Source organism: Manis pentadactyla, chromosome 9 (assembly GCF_030020395.1).
Source record: "Manis pentadactyla isolate mManPen7 chromosome 9, mManPen7.hap1, whole genome shotgun sequence".
Taxonomy (NCBI): Eukaryota; Metazoa; Chordata; class Mammalia; order Pholidota; family Manidae; genus Manis; species Manis pentadactyla.
In genome coordinates, this window is record NC_080027.1 from 21,733,273 (window position 1) to 21,747,021 (window position 13,749).

Here is a 13,749-nt window from a genome sequence, read left to right on the forward strand (position 1 = left end):
TATCACGTACTTTTCACCTTACCTCCATGGATCAGTGCTGTTCCCTAAATTGCATCAGGATATCAAGACTGGTCTTTGTAATCACTGCAGTTGTTTCTAATTTAATAATGTCACTAGTGATGTGTTTCCCAGTCTCTCAGTTTATACCCTGTGAATAATCACTCTACACACTCTCCTGAAATTTCTTTTAAGATATTATTATTGAATACAACCCAGGATAATCCAACTATGCCCTTCTTAGCACAGATTCAAAAAACCATTAGTTATCACTGAAAACAGGCCTACAGATTTGCTGTGTTATCTTGCTTTGAATTAATTGTACTTTGTGACAATGCTATTGTCTTTTTCTATGATTTTTCTCTATCACAGTTTAGTAGCACGTACTATTCTGCATTTTGCCAAGAGAAATGAGAGAATATTTTATTGTACATATGGCTATAAAACAAATATTTGTGTAGGATACTAAGTGGGGAATATTAGAGGGCTTTAATCGGGAGGAGTTGCCTGAGAACAGAGGTACAGATAGATAGAAACAATACAGAGGGTAGCCCTGTTAAACAGGGATAGTCTTGCAGTCAGTCCCTTCCCATGTGCACGTGTGTGGGCAGGCGGACAGAAGTACTGGCTGTGTGTCCCCGTGTGCTGTGTGCAACTCCACCAGGTTTGTTGTTCCTTGAAAACAACACTTAGGTACATTTCTAAATTCACTTTTCTTAAAGAAAATGATATTGAGACTTACCAATGATGGATAATTTGATCATGTGTACACAGTCTTTGTGATTGTATGTTGGTGTTTATTCTTGTATTAGAATTGAGTTTGAATCTGAACTCTATGATTTCTTACCTGTGTGATACTAAACAATTGTTTTGACTTCTAAGTTTGTCTTCTGTATTTGGGAAAATTAAGTGAGATAATATTTGTCAAATTACCTATTAATTTTAATCTGATTACTTGAAGTTCTATAATTATGACTATTATATAAATATGATATTACATTCTTAAGTGTTTAGTCTTCAAAGTTGTTACACACTTTCTGGCAGAATTTATTGAATAGAATTACTGACTGACTTCTTGGTAATCACTTTTGTCCATTCTCTCCTTTCACCAGGGCCAGGGTTAGTGAAGGTGAGTGAGACCCCACAGGTACCAAATTTAAGAGGGACTCTCATGTTCAGGGCTGATTCTGCAGTGCACACTCCTGAAGGTCATTGCCTCCTTAGATACAGTAAATTTCATTATTCTAAGTTTTACTCTTCCCTCTAAGCAGTAGGGAAAACACACACACTAATTTACTTTTCTTTGTATCACATGGTTTATGTGGAAATGGAGTGAGATCTTAAAGTAGTGATCAGTGTAATAAAATACCAAACCCTTCAGCTGAGAGTTCTCCATGACTTCTCTGCCAATATTTTTGTTTGTATTTATATCTACTCTACAATCCAAGAGCACACAGCAGTGTTCAGACCGTTGTGTTTCAAGGTGGCCAATTCCTTTTGTACGTCTTTCGTTTCACTCACATTAAGGGATCTGGGTGGAAAGGACTGTGACTATCTTCCTACTTGGGATCAATATAGATCTTAGAAAATGTTTGTATACCTAATATGTTGCCGAATAATTGATTCTGAAATTACCTAAGACAAAGACATTTTAAATGAATCATCATTCTTAAAAGGGAGAAAAGTATTAACAAACAAGAAAATAAAATTTTAATCATAATGCCTCATTTATGAATGACAACATTTAGCACTAATGATTTCAGTCTTATTACTTGAATAAAATTATGTCCAGTGCTAAAGACAATTTCTAATGTACAAATTCAACTTTCAGAGATGAAATCATCAATGTGTAATGTGACAGAGGTAGGGTTTGTATATTTCTCAAGTGCAAAATAAAGTAGACAGAGCAGAGACGGACTCCGTGTGCTCTCATAAAATTATGTGTTTCTTATAAATGTTTAAGTTCTTCTCATCAAGCAATTGAAGTTAAACTTAGTTTTCTACTAGTTTTATTTGAATTCAAGCTTCCAGTCTCTGAAAAGCCCAAATAATGAAGGCAATCTTTAATGATATTCTCAGTTTGATGTTGCAAGCAACCCAACCCTCAGCTGTATTTTTTATATTTCATATAAACCAACAATTTAAATCATAAAGACAGTATTGAATTTAACATTCTTTTTCATTATTTTGTAACTCCTTACTTCTATAATTTTTTATTTAAAATTAATGTTCTTTTGATTCCCCAATGGTTGTAATATTATTTAATGGATTATTTGATTTTAAACCTCCCATTACAATGTCATGCTGGGTGCATAAATACAACAGTCATTTGTTACATTATGTTGGCTCAAAATGACGTTTCCTGTGATACCTATGCCTAGAAAAAATACTTCAATTATTAGTTTTCAGTATTTTGAAGAGATTTTCAATGTCACTACACATTATTATTATTTCATTGTAAATTTTGTTTAATAAGCATCTGAAATGATAGGAGTTGCTTTAAGAAGGTGACACGTTGCTATTGTATGTTAAATGCTACCTTTAAATTTGACAATATGATCTAATGCTTACTGTCAGTTTAAAGAGGTTCATATTTACCTTCCTTATTTGGGATGTTGCTGATGTTTCTCACATAGTGGGTTTGATACTGAAATCTCTGTATGTGAAATTACTTGCTTCATCAAAGGTATTCAAGCTGTCTTTAAAATATTCTGTTCCTTCTAAACATAAAGTGCTCTTTAAATGAAATTAGTTATATCTCCCCCAGGGATCTCTTCTACCTGACACTTAAATTTTTAATTAAAAGCCTATTTTTGGCACTACTTCTCTCTTTCCTTCCATAAAGTTCTCACTACCTGGAAATACTTTCTCTTCAACCTCTCCATGGAATAGAGTGCACAGCACACCTAACTTCCTAAGTCATGAATAAGGTACTGACCAACATCATTTGAGACCATCCAAAATCGACCCAAACCCAGTCTCACTTTATCTATTATGAACACTCCATAAGGAGCTTCTGTTCCTATTAGACTGAGATCTTAGACTTCCTTCTGTGATATTCTCCTCTCTCCTAGGTTCCTTAATGACTAGTTAGAGGCTGTCTTGTGTAACAGTGGAATAAATGTTCTGATGACAAATGCTTTATTTCTATATACAAAACGAATATGTTGGTTTCTTCATAACCAGTTTAGGTAACTGAGATTTGGCTGCTGAATGCATTAAAATATTTTCTGAAGTTAAAATTTTCATAGAAATTAAAAAGAACATCTTAACAGGGAGAAAGTTTTCCTGCCCTTTGCAGCATATCACCATCTTTTCCCATTTTACATCTTTAAGGTTTGAATATTTAGGCTTTACTTATGGTAAGATGAGAATCTGACATACGTCCAGCAGAGATCATGGGAAGGACACGAACCAAACCATGTGCGCATTCCAGGTTTCAATTCTGGGAAAGACCATTTTTTCCCTACGCTTGGATTGCTTAAGAATCTTGGCTTGGAATCAATTTCTCATGATGAAAATAGGATGTTGATTCCTGTTATTTAGTAAATAATGATTTCTAAAGGCTTATGAATATAAAGATAAAAATATATACCCGAGAGGGAGCTCCTGTGGTCATGTGGTGATGGAGCGACTGGGGAAGTTACCTGCACAGGAGCAGGAGCCCTGCGTCAGAGATCGGGGATGCCAGCGAGGAGCGCGTGGTGACAGGAGCCTCGCGGGATCCAGGGGTGACACAGCACAGCAGGAGGGTGAGCGGCCAGCTGGGCCTGAGCTGCTGGGGACACATACCCCAGAAACAGCTGTGCTGAAAGGGTCTCTGGTGCCTGGTGATGAGCCCCATGCGGTGCTGGGCATGAATGGGCCTCTCCTGGCGCCTCCACGGAGTAGAATATATACATACAGAGAAAGGAAGTAGAAAATAGAGTAGACATTTGTATTTAAGCCAAGAAAAGGTCCAATACCAGTAAGAATTTGTCATGTAATAAAAGTAGCCTACCAAACTGGTAAAATAGAGACATATAAAATAAATATTTTGGAGACAATTGGACAACCTTAAAGGAAAAAATGATAAACTTCTGTTAATACCTTGTATTTTGGCAAGAAAAACTAAATGAGACAGAGATTTGAATAGTTTAGAGAGTGAAATAATGAGAGCATTTTAAGAAAACGAGTTTTACAGTTTCGCAGTAAGGAAAGTTTAATTATGACTCGAAATACGGAATCTAGGGCACAAAAGATGAAGAAAAATTGTGTAAAAATTAATAACTCTGCATGGTACAAAGAAACAGATCCCAAAAGTAAAGTTTATAGAATTGATATAATGGGGAAAATAATTACAAATGGTATCTCAAATAAAGTTCTCTTAGCTTGTTTTTATATGTTGAAGAAAAGTCTAAAGTATAAACAGAAAAATGGACTAATTAGATGTGACAGTTCACAGAAAAGAGAGAAAAATGATCCCTTAAATAGGGACAGATATTCAACCTCATTTATAAAACAGAAATTAAATTTTAATCTGGAAAATGATTTAGTTCAGAAAAAAATTCTGAGACATTATCTTATGCATCATTGACCAATATCACAATTGTGTTTACTGTTTGGATCAATCACTAAAACATGCACAGATATGAAGTTATGTAGTAACATGGTATTGGAACACATTTGTACTTGGAACAGATTGTGAACCAACAAAGGGTGAATCATCATGTGGGCTAACTCTCTCTGACTTAATGAGCCTTAATTTGGACATTGTCATCTATTCTTTTTATTTAACAGCTCTAGTTAGGATGCCTCTAAAATATGATTTTTCATGTTTTTCCAATTTTAAAGTGTTTACGAAAAGAAGACTGACTTGCTATCATCAAGTGCATCCTAAATAAATGGAAGTTATGTTTTATTTGTTTTAAGTGTTGGAAATGATATGTGGCTTATTTTTAAGTATGTCCGTTTACATAATGGATTCATTCATACATCTAAATAATTCAGCAGTACCCCCAGTCTTGAATCATTTTTTGTTGTCAATGATTACTTTTTTGAGGTAAAAGGCAATTCCTTTCTCTAAATTAGATTCAGGAAGAAATAGAAGAATGGCATAAATATAATAAATAATATTGGTTTTTTCTTTTTGTTATAAACATGTTCATTAAAAATGTAGGATATACTTATTACATCCTAAATGTTACAAATCATATATATATTATATGATACCTATGTAACATATACATATAAAATTATTGGGCATTCAAATAGTATCTTTTAACCATAACTCTAATTGGAGAAGGATTTGCTCTTATGAAAGATGCAAACATGAACCTTCTTGGACATGACTCCTGACAGACGTATGCATGACACATGTCTGCCGGTAGACCCCTAGGGGTAAGATTCTCTAGATAAGGGCAAGCTGACTACTAAAGTGGTCCATGCTGGCCTGCAGAGCCCTGTTGTGCCACACCCTTTACACAAGTAGTCGGATTTGTCTTTTTTTTGTCTGTCTGATAAGTCATAGATCTCTTTGGTTTTATTTTGCATTTTATTGAATGCTAATGTGACTTTCCTTAGTTTTCTGACCATTTGGATTATCTTCTTTTGTGAAACACCTTTTTAGTTCCTTCTCAATTTTTCTCCTGAGATTTCTATGTTTTTGGTTTGGAATGCTTCTTTATATATGGTGTATTTAAACTCTTCTGTCAAAAATCTTCACCCCCAATGGCTTCTTCAGATGAACACTCTTTTTTAATCAATACAGTTTAACTTATCTATGTTTTCCACTATGGCTAATAATTTTATCTGAAAAAATACTTTTGTCACACTGACGTTATGAAGATAACACACATCACCTTTTGAAAGATTCATTGTGTTGCATTTCATATTTAGGTTTACAAACTCTCTGGGATTTTTTAAATAGATGATATGAAGTAAAGGTCAAGTTTTCTTTTTCTTTTTTTATTTTACAAATTTATATTCATTTAAATTAATATAGTTTATTAAAAGACCACCTTTCTACACTACTCTGCAGTACAGTCTTTTACATATTCAAGTCTGTCCATATTTCTATAGTCATTCAACATATATTCTCTAGAAGCTTTCCATATATGGTCATCCTTACTGGCTAATATTTTTTCCTAAACAAATGATAACAATAAAGGGGGAGAAGAACTAGAATACACACTATGAATTTTAGGATAAAATACTCATTTTAGGGAAGATGAATTATTAAAAATAATGTGTTTTAATTAACAGTCTCAAATCAGCAGTGAATTTGTGTTGACAGAGCATAGTCTGCTAAATATAAAACCTGCTGAAAAATTAGTTCCTTATTTTAAATGCAACCACCCAGTATATCACCCTGATATCAGAAAGTCCAGCATAAAATGACAAGTTCAAGAATGAGTATGGATAATCAATCCATATTAAGGCAGGGAAATAAACTACAAGATAGCTCCTGATGAGATAATAGCAGAAGTAAGTGGTGTTGGGGAGAAAAAGTTTTCCTCTCTTCTTCAACATTCTTCTAGTTGATCTATGAATTTGATGTGAGGCAGATTATAGGAGACAAAACCAGTTTAATTATTTGCAGATGGAGGAATGCCCAATAATGTAATTAAGGCCCTAAAAAATGAGTAAGGCAGGCAGATTTATACTTTTGAGAAAAAGCAAGGATAAATCTGTGAAGAACCTGTAGGACAATGAAAATATATGTTTGGAACTCCCATTGGTAGGGATTCTAACAGAATTTGGGCTGGGGTGGTAAATTAGTAAAAGTAACAAGGTCTCCTTATATAGCCTTCTGGGCTCTGAATGCCCGCTCTCTGGTGGTCAGGAAGTCCCTTTACCTCCTCGTCTAGGGAGGCAGCCCTTCGTGTGGGAGACTTCCTGCTTTCTGGGGACAGAGAGCAGGGCGAGGGGTGGTGGGTAGTGTTCTTTTTACACTGGCTGTTTCTTAAGGAACTTTAATTTAAAATAAAATGTATCTGTTCTGGAAAGGAATGTTTGGATATTTGGATATGGGTCATAAATATGTGAAGATTCTTGACCTACACAACAAAGTCAAAGCAGTGATGTGGGATGAACAGGTGGAGAAAGCTTTGGCTCATCCTGTTGCCAATGGCAGCCTCAGGATGGTGGAGATGGTTTTACTGTAGGAGCCACGTATCAACAGAAAAGAGATCGTAACAAACATCAGTGTGATGTGAAGGCCAACCTTTCATTCAGGGAAGTGTCCCCACAGGCCAGCTTGAGCACTGGGGGGGATGTCACAGAAGTGATTGATTTGGTGGGAGCCACGAAACAGCCCAGAGAAAATCTGGTATGTCTTGTCTTATCTTGACAGAATTCCCATGATCAAAAGTCAGTGATCATTAGCTGGATCCAGAACTTGTGGTTCACAGGCAGAGGGTAGCGTGAAATGTTACAAATGGCCATGCAGCGGTCATAGACTATTGCTGTCAGGAGAAAGCATTCTGTATGTCCAAGCATCAAGATAAAATACATTTTTGTAGCATAGTCAAACAAATAAACATTTCTTTTCTGAGACCAAAAATTGATGAGTATTCTACAAAGAGTTAAAAACTCATAACAAATTTCCAGGTAGGAAAAGTTAATGAGGGGAAAAATACATGAAAATTTGGAGAGCCTGGTTCCACTTTGGTTATGTGAATAATGATGCCATTTTCTACCAGGATTATCACCGAGACAAGAAAAATAGGACAAAAAGAATCATTGAGGGATTGGGAATACAAGAAAATCCCCCAAAACAAATTCCACCATTGAAGTGAGGTTTGCTTTTCGTTGGCTTTTTTTAGAGTTCCATCTGTGAAAATGGTGAAATTAGTCATTTATCCTTTTGGTTTATTTTCTATAGACTAGAGGAGGTTGAAGAGTTAGTATATAAAATGTTTTATCTTCATCAAATTCCAGCATTTTATATTCTAGCATCAAAGAGCAACACAGAATCCAATGGTGAATATATGTTAAATTCTAAACACATGAACATAACTAACATTCAACTGTAGGTTTGCCTTTTAATGGATCTGAAGGGTTCTGGATACATGCATGTGTATTTTCATTTTTTTTGTTTGTTTGTAGACACAAAAAGGTGATTCTTTTTCACTCTCTATATTAACAAACTGAATCGTACAGCAGAAACTTTTATGTCTGTCACAATTCCCACTAGAATGCTTGCCATAAATTTTAAATTGTGGGTTTTTGGTAATTCAATTCTTCCATGTAGCTGTTTGCAAGCATACCATGTGCCTTTCCTTACCTATTAGCACTCCTAGCTCGTACTGATTCTGCATGAACTTGCCTTTGAAAATTTATTCCTGTTTTACTTATCTCTCAAAATCAAATAAGCATCACCAGGCATTAATTTCAAGATCTTTCAATTACGACATCCCATCATGCAGCAGACACTTGATAAATGCTTTTCAGTTAGTTAATTAATTAACAATTAAATGATCTTACAGAATAACTTGCATAGGGTGTATGATTTCAGGAACTCTGCCTAGTCCATATAACGTGAAGTGTCTCAATTTCTGTGATTAGATAAAAATCATTTTATAATTCTCATTTTAATCATATAACTGAGATGAAGTAAATGAAATCTAAACTGACTACTCTAAATTATTATAATTTGTAGACAGTTGCCCATAAAGTGCATACTGAAGTGTTAGCTTAAAGTTTTTAGTTCTCCTTTTAAGATATAAAGAACCATCCTAAGAGGGAAAAATAATCAAAAGATAACTAATAAATGAGAAATCCCACATTGATATATTATTATTTTAATAACTAGAATGGTAATTTAATATTCATTTATTTATTTTAATTATTTTAATAGTTAGAACGGTTAATTTTTACCATTCTTAATAAGAAAATCACTTCTAGGAAGTGATATGCTTTAGGAAAAATTCATAGACATAATCTCCCTTAATACAGCATCTCCTTTTTCTGTATTGAGTCATAGAAACAAATACGAATAAACTAGTGTTTAGCTTATTAAAAGGGATTTGGTCCAAATAAGTTTCTGTTATTTACCTGATGGAGTATCAAGACAAACATACTGTACTTATGTAGGATTCTATGATCTTCAAAGTGTTTCAATATCCATTTTTTTTCCCAATTCCCTCCATCATGATGAATATAAGAAATCCAAAGGTTAGTTTTAAGTTGAGTGCTGATTTTCAGCTTAAAAACTTCTTTAAATGTTTCACCTTAAAAACTTCTTTAATCTGTTGACTCTTGATTCTTAGAGTTTTACTGGGTTCTAAAATAAAGGATATCAATGCAAAAATTCCATTGTCATGAAATAATTCATTCTTTCTCTTCTAGATTTAGTTATGCAGCTTTTTCCCCTCAGTAGAACCATTTAAGTATATATGATTTTACATATATATGTAAGAAACTTCTCTTTTAATAAGAAATTGATATTTTTTCTCTCATTCCTGAAATCTGTTTCAAAATACCAAGTTTCTCTTTAAGTAAAAACAACCCTTTTATTCTACTGGATTTATTTCTTTTCCATATATCACCTTAATATTTAATCTTATGCTTCTTTTTACCACTCATTCGAATGCATTTTTCCAGGCATTCTGACCAAAGCTGTCACTCTATAGAATGACAGTCACCCTATGGCATTGGAGTCCCCTGGCCAGCCACTCTCCTACTCACACCAGGTCTTGGCAGGGGAGCAAGGATGCTCTTGAGACCCAAGATCACAAATTGTCCACAAATAGTCACTGGAGAATAGTTAAACTCAAAATTTGCAGATCCTGTTCAATGTTACTCCCCTGATTATTATTCTACCTGGCCTTTGGAGTGTAGAAGCATTAGATTTTTCTCACCATAGCATGTGCATGCTTTATTTTATTTAATTTTTTTATTAAGGTTTCATTGATATGCACTCTTATGAAGGTTTCAAATGATCAACATTGTGGTTACTACATTCACCCATATTATCAGTTCCCCCGCCACCCTACTCCAGTCACTGTCATTCAGCATAGAAAGATGCTACAGAGTCACTACCATGCATGCTTTAATTATGGTCATCTATTTTTTTTTAACTAACACAACTTTGGATGGAATATTAATTAATTACTATTTTTTGGCCATCAGTCATATAGTTGCATTTCAAGGTATATCTCCAGTCTATGGTAAATACAAATATTGTAAGTCTGAAATATATCAGAGGGGAAAAAAAACCCTAGAATACCTGCTGTGCTTTCCAATCTACTTGGTTATCTCAACTTAATTTTTTTATATAAGCTTTATTAAGTGATTTAATTTTCAACATTTTTAATGTTTTTAAAATGAATTTAGAGTTTTGCTTCCTTAAAACTGTTATTTTTCAATTTGTTTAAATTATGTTGCCAGCAAGTAAGTGAAACATTTTTGTACATATTTTTTGGCACTGAGAAAGAGGTATTTCTTTACAGTTATATGATATCTGATAATCATACACATTCAATTCTTTCCTATCATATTTGTCAAAATTTATGTAATTTTTAATATTGTAAATTACCTTTCTGATTTGTTGAATACTGAGAATCACTTCATTGATTCAGTACTTGACATTTTTTTCTTTCCTTCCTTTTTAAAATTTGAGGGTTGTTTCATTTACCATCATTCAATAATCACTGAGAGTGATTTATTTTTAACTGTGTCCTTTTCTATCATCTTCAATGTATCCACAGATGATTTGGCTGATACTGAAATTTCTTTACTAGATGCTAAATATTCTTTAAGGCATTTAGTAGGAATAAGAAAGGGAGAAATACAGGAATTTTAGTTGCTATCTAGTTATTTGTTTTCTGAATAAAAATTTAGTATTTCTTGTGATTTACATGTTACATCGTCTTTGTAATAAATCCAAACTGCAAAAAAAAATCTAAAGGCTAGATCAGAATTATTTAGTATCTCACGGCATTAGAACCCAGAGTCGGGATCCCAGTGCCGGCCGGGTCTCACTCCCTCCAAAGGTTCTGGGGGCGAAGTATCCCTGGCTTTTTCCAGCTTTTGGTGGCTCGTGACCTTCCTTGGCTCTTGGCTGCATTACTCCAACCTCTGCCTCTGTCTTCACATGATTGTCTTCTCTGTGTCTCTGTGTCTGTTTTGTAACTCCCTCTGCCTTTCTCTCTCACAAGGACACTGGCAGAGGATTTAGTGCTCACCTTACACCAGAATGATCTCCTTTTCTTAACTTAATTACATCTGTAAAAGCCTTTGTTTTCAAAATAAGGTCACATTTGCAGTTATAGCTGGATATATATATAATATAATGTATCTGGATATATATTTTAGAGGGGCCAGCATTCGGCATTGGTATGGATAGTTTATCATGAAAAACCAAAAACTTTTAACAATAAATAGATAGATAATACCAAAGCAAAACATGAAGCTACAAGGGGAAGCAATCATGGTAACAGAGAACAGAAAATTCTGGAATAATGGGGGAGGGGACACCCTGAGGATTTGTAGACTTAAAGCAACATAGATGATACAAGAGATGAAGCAAAGAGAAATGCAAAGAAAACCCTAAGATTGTCCTGCTTCCACCATCTTAGCTGCTGCTGTTTCTTTCTCATTTTCTAAATCCAATCATAGGTACTGAGAAGGGCAGCAAATGTATCTGAAGGAATGGGAAGGTTAAAGAAAATTTATCATGGAGCAGGACCCTAATCCCTGGTTGTATGGCATACTCAGTAACTATCATTGTATTGCTCTGGCAATTTCTTAACTCACTAGTTCACATTGAGAAGAAAGATAGATCTTCAAATGAGATCCTTACAGTTGAGATAATATGTGCATCGATTTTTCAGAAATCCTTAATTTAACTCTATGAAACTAAGGTCCCTTAATATCATGTGAAGCTGCTATGATGATAATACCAGTATTTAGGAAAATAGGAGCAAAACCAGAAGATTTTTTTTCTGCTGTATGTACATGACAAACATATAAGCATTCTTCTAGTAATTACCAGCAGTCGAGTCATGTTGATAAGTTAGTTACCAGTTTTCTCAGGGCTACCATGATGTCTTTGTTCCTCAAAGTATATATAATGTGATTCAATGTTGGGATCAAAACAGTATAGAAAAGAGAGATCAGTTTCCCAATTTCTGCAGACTGACTTGGTTTGGGTTGTAAATAAGTGACAGTAGCTGTTCCATAGAATAAGACGACAACTATCAGGTGAGAAGAACAGGTAGAGAAAGCTCTAGCCCTCCCTCTGGCTGATGACAGTCTCAGAATGTTGGAGATAATTTTGCCGTAGGAGATAACAATCAACAAAAACGGAATCGTGATAAATACCACAGCAACTACATAGACCGCTATCTCATTCACAAATGTGTTCCCACAAGCAAGCTTGAGGACCGGGGGAAGGTCACAGAAGAAATGGTTAATTGTGTTAGACCCACAAAAGGGCAGAGAGAAAATCTGGCAGGTCTGCCCAATTACAACTGGAACTCCACCCATCCAGGAGGCGACCACCAGTTGGACGCAGACCCTGTGGTTCATGACTAGAGGGTAGTGCAGAGGGCTACAGATGGCTACATAGCGGTCATAGGCCATCACGGCCAGGAGGAGACACTCTGAGCCTCCAAACATCAGGACAAAACACATTTGTGTAGCACAGGCAAAGAAAGAAATGTTTCCTTTCTGGGTTAGTAGGTCCACGAGCATTCTTGGGACAGTGACGCTTACATAACAGATTTCTAAAAAAGAAAAAGTGCTCAGAAAAAAATACATAGGGATCTGGAGAGCAGGATCAATTCTTGTTATCAAAATTATGATGCCATTGCACATCAGGATAGTCAGATAGATGACTAAAAATATCCCGAAAAGGATCCATTGGAGATTAGGAACATCAGAAAACCCTAGGAGAATAAATTCCACCGTGGCAGTGATATTGGGGTTTTCTGTTAATTTGTTCTCCATCTGCAGATATAGTAAAGTCAAGATGGTTAATTAATTAATGTTTGATATAAATGCATTTTCCTATTGTTAGCTGGATAAGATGCTTGAGTGCACTTATATAATCTCTTAAATTATTTCCACTATTACTTTGCTCTGTTTTTTGGAAACGAGATTTGAAACTTCAAAAATGAATTGATGTGCAGTTAAAATTCAAGAAATATGATTAAAGAAATAAAATGCTAGTATATGCATTCATACTTGGATTTAATGATATCAGGGATAATGAGAAGTGTACATTGTCATTCAGAGTTTATTGTGTAGGAATAATATCTGGAGTGAAATTATGATATAGGTTTTTTTCTGTTATTTTTGTCTGGATTAATTTTTTTTTTGTATTGATTGTTCATTCCATCTTCTTTCATTCAAAGCTTTTCCCTTAACACTTTTGCTTAATTCACATTCAAAATAAGTCTTAAGTCTTCCCATTTATATTCCAGTGAGAATCAATTTTCTTGAAATAATTCTTTGCTGCTGAGGAAATCAATCAATCAATATTATTCTACTTTATGTATCTCTCCTATCACTGATGCTAAATATAAACCATTAGCATTAATGTCATCATATTAATAACTTTCCTATTAACACTCCTTATATAGTGTATGATAAATATCCATTAACCTTTAACTCATCAAGAAATTCATCACATTTTCCTCCTTATGTGAGCTCTGTCATCCATTGTCATATAATTCCCTTGCAGCCAACCACAGCTCTCATTCTATTTTCCTTTCATAATTGTGCCTAATACAGTGTAGCTTCGATCAAACCAAGTTATTCCTTACT

General features: G+C 34.5%; 1 protein-coding gene across 1 annotated transcript; it reads right to left on the minus strand.

Annotated features, from left to right (window-relative positions):
• Positions 1-11,982: 11,982 nt before the first annotated feature.
• LOC130684852 (olfactory receptor 10AG1-like) lies at positions 11,983-12,948 on the minus strand. Its single transcript, XM_057507094.1, has one exon. The coding sequence runs from the start codon at positions 12,928-12,930 to the stop codon at positions 11,983-11,985; it is 948 nt and encodes a 315-aa protein (XP_057363077.1). The 5' UTR covers positions 12,931-12,948.
• Positions 12,949-13,749: the final 801 nt, after the last annotated feature.

What these genes read in the sequence shown, in the direction of transcription:
- LOC130684852 (XM_057507094.1), bottom strand. Translation starts at nt 12,930, where the DNA reads ATGGAGAACAAATTAACAGAAAACCCCAATATCACTGCCACGGTGGAA.